General features: G+C 37.8%; 2 protein-coding genes and 1 non-coding gene across 3 annotated transcripts in view; all 3 read right to left on the bottom strand.

Annotated features, from left to right (window-relative positions):
• LOC123723422 overlaps positions 1 to 1,516 on the bottom strand; it is a 1,904-nt gene extending 388 nt beyond the window's left edge. The window contains exon 1 of the ribosomal RNA XR_006756746.1: positions 1 to 1,516. This exon is cut by the window's left edge and continues 388 nt beyond it. This is a non-coding gene — a ribosomal RNA (small subunit ribosomal RNA).
• A 1,326-nt stretch (positions 1,517 to 2,842) lies between these two features.
• On the bottom strand, positions 2,843 to 6,714 carry LOC123723133. Its single transcript, XM_045685688.1, has 2 exons — positions 6,660 to 6,714; positions 2,843 to 6,423 (listed from the first exon to the last, which is right to left on the bottom strand). Exons 1-2 carry the CDS (start codon positions 6,712 to 6,714, stop codon positions 2,843 to 2,845), a joined length of 3,636 nt encoding a protein of 1,211 aa, XP_045541644.1.
• A 996-nt stretch (positions 6,715 to 7,710) lies between these two features.
• On the bottom strand, positions 7,711 to 16,029 carry LOC106713260 (glutathione S-transferase 1-like). Its single transcript, XM_045685687.1, has 6 exons — positions 15,916 to 16,029; positions 15,441 to 15,607; positions 15,208 to 15,266; positions 14,898 to 15,039; positions 7,964 to 8,154; positions 7,711 to 7,834 (listed from the first exon to the last, which is right to left on the bottom strand). The coding sequence occupies exons 2-6, from the start codon at positions 15,582 to 15,584 to the stop codon at positions 7,711 to 7,713; spliced, it is 660 nt and encodes a 219-aa protein (XP_045541643.1). The 5' UTR covers positions 15,585 to 15,607; positions 15,916 to 16,029.
• Positions 16,030 to 16,145: the final 116 nt, after the last annotated feature.

Here is a 16,145-nt window from a genome sequence, read left to right as displayed (position 1 = left end):
CGTGCGGCTCGAAGCCGCCGGTCCCTCTAAGAAGAATTTTAATACGTCGCCAGTGAGTTGCGCGACCGAAGCCACGCACACATAAATGACGACGCCTATTTAGCAGGCTAGAGTCTCGTTCGTTACCGGAATTAACCAGACAAATCGCTCCACCAACTAAGAACGGCCATGCACCACCACCCACCGAATCAAGAAAGAGCTGTTAATCTGTCAATCCTTCCGGTGTCCGGGCCTGGTGAGATTTCCCGTGTTGAGTCAAATTAAGCCGCAGGCTCCACTCCTGGTGGTGCCCTTCCGTCAATTCCTTTAAGTTTCAGCTTTGCAACCATACTCCCCCCGGAGTCCAAAATCTTTGGTTTCCCGGAAGCTGCCCGCCGAGCCATAGTAGTAACGTCGGCGGATCGCTAGATGACATATTTACGGTTAGAACTAGGGCGGTATCTAATCGCCTTCGAACCTCTAACTTTCGTTCTTGATTGATGAAAACACCTTTGGCAAATGCTTTCGCTGATGTTCGTCTTGCGACGATCCAAGAATTTCACCTCTAACGTCGCAATACGAATGCCCCCAGTTATCCCTATTAATCATTACCTCGGAGTTCTGAAAACCAACAAAATAGAACCGAGATCATATTCTATTATTCCATGCACGAAATATTCAAGCACAATTTTGAGCCCGCTTTGAGCACTCTAATTTGTTCAAAGTAAAATTGTCGGCCCATCTCGACACTCACCGAAGAGCACCGCGATAGGATTTTGATATTGAACCGCCGTATTACCGACGGCTCACCGACGATATGCTCCGCAGACGTGTCAGTATCACCGCGGATGCGGTGCACCGACAGCGCGGCGCACAAATGCAACTACGAGCTTTTTAACCGCAACAATTTTAGTATACGCTATTGGAGCTGGAGTTACCGCGGCTGCTGGCACCAGACTTGCCCTCCAATTGTTCCTCGTTAAAATATTTAAAGTGTACTCATTCCGATTACGAGGCCTCGTAAGAGTCCCGTATCGTTATTTTTCGTCACTACCTCCCCGTGCCGGGAGTGGGTAATTTGCGCGCCTGCTGCCTTCCTTGGATGTGGTAGCCGTTTCTCAGGCTCCCTCTCCGGAATCGAACCCTGATTCCCCGTTACCCGTGACAACCATGGTAGTCGCAGAAACTACCATCGAAAGTTGATAAGGCAGACATTTGAAAGATGCGTCGCCGGTGCTGGACCATGCGATCGGCAAAAGTTATCCAGATTCATCAAAATTAACGACTTCGGACGCGAGGCCCTCCGTCGATTGGTTTTGATCTAATAAAAGCACTCATCCCATCACTGGTCAGAGTTCTGATTGCATGTATTAGCTCTAGAATTACCACAGTTATCCAAGTAACCGAGGTAAGATCTAAGGAACCAAAACTGATATATTGAGCCATTCGCGGTATCGCCTTAATACGGCTTGCACTGAGACATGCATGGCTTAATCTTTGAGACAAGCATATAACTACTGGCAGGATCAACCAGGGAGCTGACACAAACACGCCGCATACAACGCGCACAACACGCACAACTCGACGATGCGAAAACGTTAAACGTTTAAACGCATCGATGGTTTTTGCTGTTTTGCTGCTGCTGCCTGCCTGCTGCAGTCAGTCGGTGGTGGTCATTTTTCTTCTCTACACTACACTACTACACTACACAATACACTACTACTGTGTGGTGTGTGTGGTGCGGTGCTAGTGAACGGACAAAAAGCGCGTTCGATTCATGTGAATGTTCAACAACGAGACATTTTCGATACTTCACACTGTGTAAATAAATTTGATTCTCTCTCTTTATCGAGGAAAAAATATCGACATCAGTCCGGTTTCGGAGAGATCGAAAATACCTTTTTATAAATGCTACTACCACTACTAATACTACTACTACTACTACTAACTACACACTACTACTGATCTATATAAAATAGAATCAAAAGTAATATATATGTAATATAATAATAATATAATAATGATAGTTGGAAAAAAAAATACACCGTCCCTCGAAGTCGCCGCAGCGGCATTGAGCGACTGTTCGATCTCTCCGGTGGAGGAGACCGAACAAGCTCAACGCGACACACGCGACGACACGAGGCGACGAGAATTCACGGGTCGATCTGGTGCGTTAACGACGCTGCGAAATCTACACGCGCGCCGAACACAAATCGCCACTTCTTTTATAACAGACTCTATTATAAACGTCCTGCCGCATTCATAAACGGGAACGTAGTCTGACACAGTTTATGCGTGTGTGGTGATATTTCGTTGTGTGGTGTGTGTCGTCGGTCGTCGTCGTCGTCGCGTGTTTTTGCTGTGTAAAAATATTAAAACAACAAACACAACACTACTATTTTTATTAATAAAAAAATAGTTGCGCGTTTATTTTTTAATACTCTATACACTACACACAAACTCTACAAATTTTACTTTGTAAAAATCAAACGACAACAGCAGACACACCACACAACACAACTCTACAAACACCACACACTGTTTCATTACATCACTGACAGACGCCTCTCGCATCCAGTCTACAATAGTAGCAATGATGGTGACATGTCAACCACGCATCATTAAACAATGGGGTGTTCACGTATTGGCGTATACCACAATTGACGTGACACCGGAAAGTGTTTACACGTATTGTTGTTATTATTGTTATTATCAATATTTTTTGTGTTTTATTATTATTCCACATATTTATTTCTTGTTTAATTTTATACATTTTTCTTAATAAAATCTTAAACAATATTAAAAAAAATATAAAAAATCTGGATACGTCGGCAGCGGAGCCTTGGGCCCAAGCTACCGGCGGTTAGGCCTCCAGAGACAGAAACTTCCTCACAATGCGTGCCGTGCTCAGGAGTACCGCCTTCTGTGCCTGGCCCTTCACCCACTTACCGAGCGAGAGCCTCTCTAGGTGGTGATCGAGGCTCTTCGCGATTAATCCATTCACGGACAGCACTATCGGTACGATAATTGTTGACTCCATATGCCACATGGCTGTAATCTCGTGCGCGAGATCCAAATATTTTGACATCTTGTCTGTCTCTGCCTTCACGAGATTACAGTCATGGGGAATACTTACGTCAACAATTATCGTATGTCTCGCAGATCGATCTATTATCACGATATCAGGCTTATTGGCTACAATAGTCCTGTCTGTGATAATAGATCGATCCCAGTAGAGCGTGATATGACCATCATCGAGAACTGGCTCCGGTGTGTATTTGTAGTACGGCACCTCTGAAGCGATTAGACCATACTTAAGAGCAAGTTGTTGATGGATTATTCTGGCTACTAGGTTGTGTCTGTGCAAGTACTCGGAGTTAGCAAGGCGAGAACAACCGGAAGTGACATGTCTGAGGGACTCGCCAGGGCAGTGGCACAAACGACAGACATCTAGCGTGCCGTCCCTCATAATGTACTTCCGGTAGTTGTTCGTCTTGATAACTTCGTCCATAATTGCACAGACAAAGCCCTCGGTCTCCCCAAAGAGGTCACCGAAACGTAGCCAGTTCACAGAGGCAGGCAGGTCTACATCAGGCCCATGCAGAGCCCGATAAAACCTGCCGTGTAACTCCTTGCTCTTCCATATATCTAAACGCTCGGAGGTGCTCAACACTGGGTGTTTACGCCAGTTCTCGTTATTAAGAGAGAGCGGGGTGAGCCCCTTATCTACCGACACCACATCTCGATGTATCCCCTCATCGATTTTCAGGAAATACTCCCGTAGATTGTATACCTCACGGTTATGCATGTCCTTAGCATTGAGGAGGCCTCGGCCACCACATTTCCGTGGGATATACAATCTCATAACCGACGATCGTGGGTGATGCATCCGATGTGTGGTCAGCATGCAACGGACCCTTCGATCCAAGATATCCAGCTCTGTTTGAGTCCACCTTAGTATACCAAAGGAGTAAGTTAACGAGGGCATAACCCAGCTGTTAAAAGCGCGAAACTTGTTACCACCTGATAGAAGACTATTTAGGACTTTTCTCAGGCGGCCAATGAATCGTGCTTTTATCAGATGTTTTACATCCTCATCAACAATACCCAACGACTGTGATATACCAAGGTACTTGTAGGTCTCACCTTCGGAGAGGGATCTGAAGGACATACTTTCGGTGAGTTGTAGCCCATCAGAGCTTGCAACTCTCCCCCGCTGTACATACATGACCGCACACTTTTCGACACCAAACTCCATCCCGATGGAACTACTGAACTTTTCAGTTATTTTGAGCAGTTCCACTAGGTCGGTCTTTTTCGATGCGAAAAGCTTGAGGTCATCCATGTATAGAAGATGAGATATGACTTCACCCCCTCTACGAAGCTGAAAGCCCAGCCTTGATTCGTTTAGCAATGTGCTTAAAGGATTCAAGGCCAGGCAGAACCACAGCGGACTCAAGCTGTCACCCTGGAAAATCCCCCGCTCAATCTTTATAAGTCCGTTCGAAATAGGCGCTGCACTCCCAGGTAAAGAGAGTCTAGTAACCCACTGCCGCATACATGAACTGAGGAAAGTACATAGAGTTACATCAACTTTGTATAGCTCTAGTACTCTCCTCAACCACGAGTGCGGCACCGAGTCATAGGCCTTTTTATAATCGACCCAGGCAGTGCAGAGGTTTTTCCTATTTCGACGGACCTGTTGGTTGATGGTCATATCTATGAGGAGTAGTTCCTTCGTACCACGGGACCCAGGCCTACATCCATTTTGAGTTTTGGCCAAAAGATCTTTGAGATGCTTTGTTAATTTTGAGCTCAAAATGGATGTAAGCAACTTATATAATGTTGGTAAACAAGTAATGGGTCTATAGTTCTTAGCTTCCGTGGTACAACCGGACTTGAACAAAAGGTGGGTGACCCCTGTGGTCATAAAGGCTGGGAGACTACCCAGGTCGATGGCAGCCTGGAATTGAGCTGCCAGACAGAAATGTGAACTGCTGAACCATTTGATCCAGAAATTGGGCAATCCATCCGGCCCAGGACTTTTCCAGTTATGAGCCGAACGGATTGCACAACTCACGTCACAAGGTTCTATTGTAATAGGATCCATAACTGGTATCTGTTCACATCCCTGTCCGACAGCTTCAACCCAGTCTGATTCTGTATGATTGACAGACACCGACCATATTCCACGCCAAAAATTGTTTAAATCGTCTGGATTTGGGAGTTGCCTGTCATTCACACCTTCACTAGGTTGCTCCCAGCCTCTATAAACACCCTTTTGATCACTTTGGAAGCGACGATTAAGAATAAATCTGTCCGCTCGTTTTTTGTACCTGCGTATGCGATTCGCCCAAGCGCAGATCTTCTGCTTATAAAAGTCTATGCGTTCCGTGACTCTAAGTATGTAATTATTGGGACTAATATTAGTCCCGGAAAATGCCTGGGTCACAAAACGCATAACTTTCGGCCGAGTATTCCCAGCACGGAAGTTTAATAGTTTGGCTATTAAAGTTCGCGAGGTGTTAATGCGACGTTCAATTCTGGCTTGCCAGGCTGGTTTGCTATAGGTGTGTGGTACGGTTTGGGTATTTTTGATATTAAGTTTGACACCTACCATACGACACACTGCGACAGCCCCGCAATACAGAATAGAGTGTGTTTCTGCTAAGCTACTACTAGCATCAAAATACGGCGCTAGTAGTGCGTTCATTTGATTTACAATAGCCAAACTACCCCTATGAATAGGCAAACGCGGTAACCGCGATCTACTTAATGTAGGGACATCTTTAAATTCCTTAATGGCCTCCTCCAAAGTTCTCCTCATATGCTCATTATCCTGGCTACTTACGTTCTCAGCTATAGTATCACTTGCGCCTACGTTTAACGGTGCTATTGGCGTCGGTGGCCGACTGTCTACACAGTCAACGTTTAGCGGCGCCGTAGGTGCAGACTCCGTGTCCCTAAGGCTGGAACGTATTTCAGTGCGTAGACGGTCAAGAACGGAGTCATCCAGCCGACGCGACCGCAGTATGACCCGCACTTGATCCGATAAGCGCTGAGCCGTGACGGCGGTATTTGGTTGAAGGACCTGAAACAGAGACAACATCCTACCACGATACGCTGTGAGGTTTGTTTCCACCTCTGTTGCCTGGTAATACGCGCGCATGACACTCTCGTTTAGTTCTGAAGTCCATCTCATGCGGCGCACTACACCACCGGTAGCGGGGGCCGGGTGCGGGATGCGTCCCGCAGGCCCCAAGCGTGCCGACGGTGGCCGACCACGGCCCCGCACAGGTCTTCGTGGCGGGGTGGACGGCGCTGGCTCCTCCTCACTAGCGGTCGGGGACTCATCTTCTTCCGACGTTGATGGTATTAGGCTCAGCGAGGTGAGCGCAGCAGGTCTTAGGCGTGCGCATCTCCGACGCGGCTCAATTTTGTCCTCTGAATTATGGTTTTATTATTATTATTATTATTATTATTATTATTTTTTTTTTTTTTTTTTTTTTTTTTTTTTTTAAATCCAGAACAGAATCATCGCTTACTAGTAAGCTAAGTAAGTATTAAAACGAATATATAGTCAGTTTATATTTTGTTGTTGTTGCATGCAGTTATAAAGTTAATAAGAACCGAAACGAAACATTTTTCATCATTATTAAGTTGACTATGAGGGAAGCTACTCGTATGTATGTCTAATGCGGTGTCATTTTCCTCGTCTGTCTGCTGCACGTGCATACATACATACATACATACATACATACATACATACATAAATACATACATACATACATACATAGTCATTCATATGTAGGATATCTTTTATATTATATTTGAAATGGAACGAAAATGGAAGGACGAATGACTACTATAAAAAAAAGGAAGTTTTTAATACGAGCTACCTACCACCCCGTACGACGTACGACGTACACGTACACGTAACATTAGACAACAATAATGATTTATATAGTAGTATATATTATTATTTTTAAATGGAATCTTTTAAAACGCAGATAACAGATGGCGCTATCTATTAATAAATATAGGCTATAATATCCTTTATTAGTATGATTTATATAGTATATATTATTATTTTTAAATGGAATCTTTTAAAACGCAGATAACAGATGGCGCTATCTATTAATAAATATAGGCTATAATATCCTTTATTATTATGATTTATATAGTATATATTATTATTTTTAAATGGAATCTTTTAAAACGCAGATAACAGATGGCGCTATCTATTAATAACTATAGGCTATAATATCCTTACTAGGACTGGACTAGGAAGGATCTGCGTGGATTTGATGTGTCTGGCGCGCAGCCGGGACTATGGGATAGTTTTCATTATGGGTGATCATGCGTCGCGGCCTCGCTCCGCCGGCTGCGGAAAAATCATGAAATATTGCCCAGAGATGAGAAGCTCGGCGAGAACAAAGTTGGAATCCGCACGTACGAATCGACACCTATTTAGTTATATTAGCTTTTATTTGAAACGATATCTTTTTATAGCGTGGCAAATAGTGCCCATTTAAGCTATGAAATAACTCGTCGATTCAAGCATGGTATTATTATTTAGTGGTACATTTTTATCTCAAGAATTAAGTGTTTTTAATATAACTTAAAAAGTTTTGTTTGAAACAAATCAAAAGCGCAGTAAGAGTTTATTTTTTAACATGCATCTACTACTAAATTTTATCTCGGTATTTCGTAATCTACCAAAGCGCGACTTTAAGCTAATAACAATGATTCATTTCTAAACAACGCACTAAATTCTTCCAGTCCTGGTTTATTCCCTTTCTTATAGAATTCTTGCTCTTTACAATTTTCCAACCATTGAGCTAAATTCGGATACCTGTAAAATTAATTTGACGAATAAGCTAGACAAAGACGGTCTTCACAATTCCTTAGAATAAAATCTATTTTTTACTATGAAAAATAAATACGTTATGATGAAAAATATAAAAGTTAATATAAATCTTACAATTCTGCATCAATAGGCAATATTTCATTAAGCGAACTGATGTTGGCAACACAACAGATATCTGCCAAAGTAATCTCGTCGCCCACAAGCCATTTGCTAGTTAAAAACTTATCAGCAAAGTCATAAGCAGTCTTTATCTTCAACAAAGCGCTGTTCCTATAAAAATTCTCTCCCTGATATACCACTGGGTCCTGGAAGACAAAAATAACCGACAAAAGAACTATAAATTTTATTTCTCAGTTTCCTTAAGTCTTGGTATGTGAAGTGTAGTGTTTGTGTCTATGGAATAGATACAATTCACTGTCTCATGTACCACACTGGAAGGGGACAGCTGTCTCTGGGTAGTTGAGTGACGAACGCGGTACGAAGCGGACGTGCGCCTGCGCTCCAGTGTGGTAGTGGTGAGCCAGTGTCTGTCCTTAATCATCTTTAGGGACCCTATGGTCCTACAAATGGCGACGAGGTGAAAAAAAAAAAAAAAAAAAAAAAACAACAAAATAGAAAATTGGTAACTATGTCCGTATTTTGTGCCCTAAGTAATAAAATACTTGTGTGTAAATTGAAACATTTCAATCAAGATATTTAATTTTATGCCTAAAAGTAGAGTACAATTATTATAGATTTCATAATAGAAGAAAGATGACAATATGATATGGGGAACATTAGTTTACAGTATTATCCGATTTTATAAGTTGTATACGTGTAAAATAGTATTGATGATTTATTGCAAGCATGCGATATCACTTCCGCCGTCGTTATCTATTTATTATGATGAGTAGGAATATTTGTCTATTAAAGTTTTAATTATTGTAAATTATTATACCTTCGAGTACTTACAATATCAATCTTCATAAGTGTAAGGAACGTCAATAAAAGGCGGGGTCAACGGGTGGCCTGATTTATTTGTAAAGATGTTTTAAATCTGTTATATTAATCTACTCACTATTTGGTCATCAAATATTCTCTGTAACGAGACACATCAAATGCTACAATAAGTATCAACTGACATATTTATTTTGTTCAGAAATAATTATATTTCTGGCAAAGGTATTTGTGAATCTTCTTCAACGAACCGTTCTAGGATCTAAGACAGTGTTATACGAAATATGGGTCTATTATCTATTAACTGCAACTAAGTATTTCACGTAAAATGACAGGTACAGGCCGTATTTTGAAAATCGGCTATCATTTTAACTAAAACTAGCTTTTACCCGCGACTTTGTCCGCGCGGAATAAAAAGATGGAAAACGGGGTGAAGATTATCCTATGTCCGTTTCCTGGTTCTGAGCTGCCTGCCCACCAATTTTCAGTGGGATCGATTCAGCCGTTCTTGAGTTATAAATGGTGTAACTAATACGACTTTCTTTTATATATATAGATAATACAGATATGTAGTGCTCTGGATTTCCATTAAATTGGTGATATATCTTCGTCTATTTTGGATATCCATTAAATTGGATATATGAATGCGTAAATAGGTAAACCTAATAAGGTAAGGTAGAATAGTATTGATAAGTATACATTTATAATTTGGATTTCTATTACATTAGAGATATTCTAAACTATTTTATTACATTGTACAAAATGAAATTCATTAGATTGAATTTAATGTGTCTCGGACTTCTTTTAAATAAGAAGCATTAGTAAAAACAAAAGAACTTTTATTAAATTGAAGGTATTTTAGATTTTAGATTTAAATCGAACATTTTCAGTAGGAAGCAGCTGATATTGCAACGACTGCTAAAAAGAGACGTACATTATTACAATAGCGAAGATAATTTGTTTGTTTACAACAAAAAAAAGTATACGCTAAAACGAGAAAAAATGAAGAAAGAGATAGAATAATTGTGTTAGTGTAATTATGATTTTTGCGTATATCGAAAGATTGTTTTAAAATTAATAGAATGTCGTTGAAAATAAGTCAAAACATATTCTTACTAATTGACTATAACGATTTTATAGGTGATAAGAAAGATAGAAGACATCACCCGCAATCGGTTGTTTTCGTTATGTCATGGTCATGTGACGTACACTCTGTACACTGAGAGCAATTTAACTTTATTTAACATATAACATTAGATCCGACGATATATCATCAGATGATAGAAGTTATCGAAGGCATCTCAGTTGTATAGTTTGATGCGTTGAGATGAATCACTGGATTGGTTATATAGTTTATTTATCAATGTTACAATAAGTTCCCTCTGATGTTAAGAAGTGTTATTGATAAACCTATGTTAATAAATAAAAAAGTAGTTAATACTAAAGTCTGTTCGTGGGTCCTTAGCAAAAAATATATATATTACCAAATTATACGTAAAATTAAATGTTCAATTGTTGGAGTATGAGCAAATGAATATCCGGGTGCAAAATAGTAACAGATACATGTAAATACTGCACAAAAGTTTGATTATTTTCTTTTGAATATTACCAGGTCTCACAGTTTAATAGAAAATTTGTGTTGTCTAAATTTAGTTAACTCTAATTCCGTGACGTCGGAATGTCAAAAAAAAAATGACTGAAAAGGTCATTTGTCCATCATTGTCAGCGTAGTATACAAGTGTGTGTAACTAGTGCACGCTGTCATGTGTATTGTACAGGCAGTAGTACATCGGCCCAATCGTCTAAGTTTTATTTGAATTTAAAATATAACTAAACTATAGATAGGTTTAGCGTTCGTCCGTGATTTCGTAAGCGCGGAAAAAATATAGCCTAGGTTCTATTGATAGTCTCGACAAAATCGGTCCATGCGATTCGGAGATTATTCATATGGCCATTTGCCTGATTGTCCCTTATAATATTAACAAAAATTAACTTTAACTGTCAACTTTAACTTGCGTTAAATTTTCATCGATTAAAGGCTTTAACGATTAACGAACTTACATTTTTATTTAACGACTTAACGATTAACGAAGTTAACTTTTGATTAACTGTGCCCACCTGTGACCAGGACCATAACAGGTTCACAAATTATTAACATCCTGAAGGAACTCTTTAGTCGACTGGGTTATCCACATTCAATCACTGCAGATTGTAAATGAGCTAGCAGTTTGTAAATGAAGAGTTTAAAACTTTTTGTGAAGATTGCAACATTAAACTTTTAGTACTGTTCCATATTGGCCGCAAATGAATGGGGAAGTCGAGCTTCAAAATAGGGATATCTTAAAGTGCCTTAGAATAAGTGCAAGCGAAAAAAGAGACACGAATATAAGAGAAACATTATATTAGTATTTTATGATGTATAACTCTACTCCTCACTCAGTAACAGGAAAGACCCCTTCAGAACTTTTCTTTAAACGAAAGAATAGGGTTAAGATTCGATGCTACATGATATTATTATTATTCGGGTTTGTTTCAACATACAACATCTTTCAATTATTTAATTCAATATTTTATTTTGACATTAAGCTTGAGTGTTGTTGATACGCCGGCTTGATAATACATCATGGCGTCGGCCGGAACGCTGCGTGATTAGTGAATTGATACATACAAAAACCAATGATCTTATGACTTATGATAACATTGATACTTAGTAAAGCAACAACTGCAATTCAAAAAGAAAAGGAAATGGATTAGCTAAGTGTGCATTTGACTAACACATAATTATCGTGATTAAATAGTAAATACTTTATTGGCATGGCCGTTTGGTTTATATGAAATTTATGCATAATAATGCATATTATTATGCAAAATAATGAGAAAAAAAAATTAGATTTCAACTTAATTTAAGGTTAATCTATATACTTTTCTTCGTACTATTCATGGCGATCATAGTATATCTTCGAGGGCGAGTTCATTGCAGCCACTGATAGTGACAATGACTCACACTTTTGTTGTTTTGTTTTGTATTTTCTGTACTACAAAATATATCTAAATTATACGTAGAATGTTTGTTAGCAACAAGACCTACCGTTCTCCTATATCAGTTGTTAATTATTGCAGATATCCATTAAGTTGGTTGTACAGTCACATGCACGGAAATGTAAACATTGTTCTGGTTATGACGACATGACTTCTGATGGCGTTGTTCGATGAGTACATCATTTAATCAGATGATGTAAATTTCTTTTAATTTAATTAATTTTTATGACTACCATTAGGTTTAGGTTTAAAGATCTTTATTTAAAAAAAAAAAAAAAAAACACAATGCTTCAATTACAAAAAAAAAAAAAAAAAAAAAAAGGAGTAGATATGTTCGGAACCGTACCGCCGTGCGTAAACAACTTCTGAAAATCCGTGCTCGTAATTTTATTTAAAAAAATAGTTATGAGTAATTGCATTTATTTAAAGTAATAGTTATAGTTTTTCTGTGCGTTGTAAGGAAGGTGTAAGTTTAAAGCGTTTGCTATAAACAAATGTTTTGTGATGTTTTTAAATGTTATTAAACTATGCTGAACAATTATTGATATACCCGAAAAATAAATATGTATATCATACAGGCTTGCGGGTTAATACGTAATATAGATACAGAATACAGGATCTATATAAAGCAAAATAAACCTTAACACAACTATAGAAGAGAATCTAACTTGACAGAAATGACAAAGTTATATATGTAGAAAATATTGAGAGATTATTACAGTTCAGCGATGATTATGATTTAAGTTTATTTTTGAAAGCATTAATATTGTTACAATTCTTTATCTCGTCTGACAGTTGTTAAACATTTGAAGGCCTTCGAACGAAATAGTTTTATTCCATAGATAGTTCGCGGAGTAATAGATTTAATTTGTGTTTGTTACGTCAGTTATGTTTGTTATCTCTTTTTTCGAGTTTAATGTTAGACTTAATGTTTTTATTTGTTATGTTCATTATGAGAGTACAAGTCCTAAATTTAAACATTTGAGTGACATTAAGTAATTTTGTTTGTTATAAAGTTCATTAGTTGGAGTTCGGTAATCAAAAAATTAAATTGGTGGTAATGATTTTCAGTAGATGTGAATACATTAAATTGGATTAATACAGTGTCAATGAATTCCATTCAATTGGAATTGAGGTTACCATTAAATTGGAAACACTTAGGTTACCATTAAATTGGAAACACTTAGGTTACCATTAAATTGGAAACACTTAGGTTACCATTAAATTGGAAACACTTAGATTACTATTAAATTGGAAACACTTAGGTTACCATTAAATTGGAAACACTTAGATTACTATTAAATTGGAAACAGTTAGGTAACCATTAAATTGGAAACACTTAGATTACCATTTAATTGGAAACAGTTAGGTTACCATTTAATTGGAAACACTTAGATTACCATTAAATTGGAAACAGTTAGGTTACCATTAAATTGGAAACACTTAGATTACCATTAAATTGGAAACACTTAGATTACCATTTAATTGGAAACACTTAGATTACAATTAAATTGGAAACAGTTAGGTAACCATTAAATTGGAAACACTTAGATTACCATTAAATTGGAAACACTTAGATTACCATTAAATTGGAAACACTTAGATTACCATTTAATTGGAAACAGTTAGGTTACCATTAAATTGGAAACAGTTAGGTTACCATTAAATTGGAAACACTTAGGTTACCATTAAATTGGAAACACTTAGATTACCATTAAATTGGAAACAGTTAGGTTACCATTAAATTGGAAACAGTTAGGTTACCATTAAATTGGAAACACTTCGGTTACCATTAAATTGGAAACACTTAGGTTACCATTAAATTGGAAACACTTAGGTTACCATTAAATTGGAAACACTTCGGTTACCATTAAATTGGAAACACTTCGGTTACCATTAAATTGGAAACACTTCGGTTACCATTAAATTGGAAACACTTCGGTTACCATTAAATTGGAAACACTTCGGTTACCATTAAATTGGAAACACTTCGGTTACCATTAAATTGGAAACACTTCGGTTACCATTAAATTGGAAACACTTCGGTTACCATTAAATTGGAACACTTCTATTGCTGACTACAGAGAATTCCATTCAATTGGAATTGAGGTTGCCCCAGAGGACTCGAAATTTATGTTAAAGAATTAGATAGGACAAACAAACTTGCAAGTACATTTATCTCTACGCCTCATGTAGTCGGAACTACATGTCACGGTAAGGAATGAAGAAACTGGACAAATACTAAGAATGAACGTTACACATCTAAAAAGAGTGGAAGGGGAATGGAAATGTAATGGAAATTTAAATGAAGATACATCAAACATTAATGAATGAAACAATCTGGTTGGAAATTATTAATTTATAATTACAGTAAAAAATATATATAAGATGTTGATTGAGTTGAAAATAATAATAAAATAAAACTTGTTAACAAGGAAGGGATGTAGTGTTTGTGTCTATGGAATAGATACAATTCACTGTCTCATGTACCACACTGGAAGGGGACAGCTGTCTCTGGGTAGTTGAGTGACGAACGCGGTACGAAGCGGACGTGCGCCTGCGCTCCAGTGTGGTAGTGGTGAGCCAGTGTCTGTCCTTAATCATCTTTAGGGACCCTATGGTCCTACATGAAGTATGGAACTTCTTTCTTAGGTCAGATTAAGTGTAATTCTAAAATACTCTATAACTAACAATTATATGTACATCCCTGAGTTCAGCAGTTCTTGTGTTAGATAATATATGGCATCGCTTGTTTATTGAATCTTGCCTATCCTGTTGGGTACCGGGTTGACTTTATTACGTTGTACTTGTGAAGACATTAAGCAAAATATAATGAAGATGTATTAGAACTGAATAATTTTGGCACGCAAAAATTTGAAGTACATTTATTTGTTACTGACGGCTATCATTAAAATTGTTCGTGGGGGGAAATGTTCCGAATGTGCGCTGTTTCCACAATAATTGATTTATTTGAATCTTTGACTTATTCACAAAAAAATCGTCACTGAGGTATACCATTTTTTTTTTAAACCAAGCAAAGGTGTGTTGAAAACAATGTAACGTAAATACTTACGACTGCGGCACGCAAAGCTACAAAAAGTACTCCACTATCAAAATGTAGCCTTTGATCAATCAACGCTCTCTTTTTATGCTCAATTGGGTAAAGAGCATCGTCATCAGTGTACTTTGTCAATAAGTACACAGAAATTGCGTGACTGAAAGAATATGAAAGATTACGCTCAAATGAGTACCATATGAATGAACACTTTTGTATAAAAATAATATCACCAAGTTGGACAGTTATTGAGTTTATTTATGATCGATGCATAAAATTTAAACAAATAATACAATTTTTAGAAATTACATCAGTAGTCGTAACAAACCTGTCCCATACAGTAAAATCACCATCTTTTAACATTGGTATAGTGTGCTGTGGATTCATCTGCAAAAAAAAATTAAACAGGTCATACTAGTCTGTTATCACTTGTCCCTTTTTGTTATCTTTAAATCTGTCTCTCCGTTTCATTGATGAAATTCTACATCTGCTGTATGTTTCATTACGTCGTTGAACTTTTGAAGAACTATAGTTGTTGGTTTCTCCTACAGTATTTATTACCTTTAAGTATTCATCAGTCAGATGCTCGCCCTTAAGAACGTTGATATTTACATATTGTACATCAGTTATTTTCGCAGCGTCGATTACCATCAGAACGGAGCGGACTGGTGGACTGGCATCGAGTTTGTACAGTGTCAGCACCATAGTTAAGTTTTCAATAGTACCGACTGCAAACACTTAATATCAGTTATCGATAAATCAAAAGCTCGAGCAGGAAACATTTTGACGAGAATTTCGCTGAATTACGTATAGACGAATTTGTTTGAGATTTGTGCAGCGTTTTTTTTCGGGCGCAAAAGTAACTATGGAATTTACATTCATTAAAAAATATGAATGGTAAATTTCGGATTTTCATGAAACTTTGGTGAGTTCTGGGAACGCCATAGGATTTCTGTCTTAAAAAAATTGTTTATTTTTATTCAATTATATCGTTTTGCTCTGCTAGTTAGTAAGTTATACATAAATTGTTACGTACTTGAATAGTTGTATAACAATGACGTAGTCTTATGTCGAGTCAGTGCATGCACCAGCGGCTTGTATCAAGTTAGTGAAGCATGTGCCCATTTCCGGTGTTCCTTCCTCTTTAGCGTTTGATTATTTTCAGTTCTAAGCGTAGGAAAAAATCTCGGTTTCATAGATACGGCAATTTTTATTATTGTTTTTTTATAACAAAAATTATCGGATATGAATGGATAATAATTTATA

Source organism: Papilio machaon, chromosome W (genome assembly GCF_912999745.1).
Source record: "Papilio machaon chromosome W, ilPapMach1.1, whole genome shotgun sequence".
Taxonomy (NCBI): domain Eukaryota; kingdom Metazoa; phylum Arthropoda; class Insecta; order Lepidoptera; family Papilionidae; genus Papilio; species Papilio machaon.
Note: the sequence above shows the minus strand (reverse complement) of the source record. Positions and strands in the feature narration are given on the sequence as shown.

Excerpts from the sequence above, each read along its gene's own strand:
- LOC123723133 (XM_045685688.1), bottom strand. The coding sequence starts at position 6,714 with ATGCACGTGCAGCAGACAGACGAGGAAAATGACACCGCATTAGACATA. Across the intron at positions 6,424-6,659 it reads CGCATTAGACATACATACGA|AGGACAAAATTGAGCCGCGT; the intron begins GTAGCTTCCCTC and ends ACCATAATTCAG.
- LOC106713260 (XM_045685687.1), bottom strand. The coding sequence starts at position 15,584 with ATGGTGCTGACACTGTACAAACTCGATGCCAGTCCACCAGTCCGCTCC. Across the intron at positions 15,267-15,440 it reads TGACTGATGAATACTTAAAG|ATGAATCCACAGCACACTAT; the intron begins GTAATAAATACT and ends TTTTTTTTGCAG. Across the intron at positions 15,040-15,207 it reads GATTTTACTGTATGGGACAG|TCACGCAATTTCTGTGTACT; the intron begins GTTTGTTACGAC and ends ATATTCTTTCAG.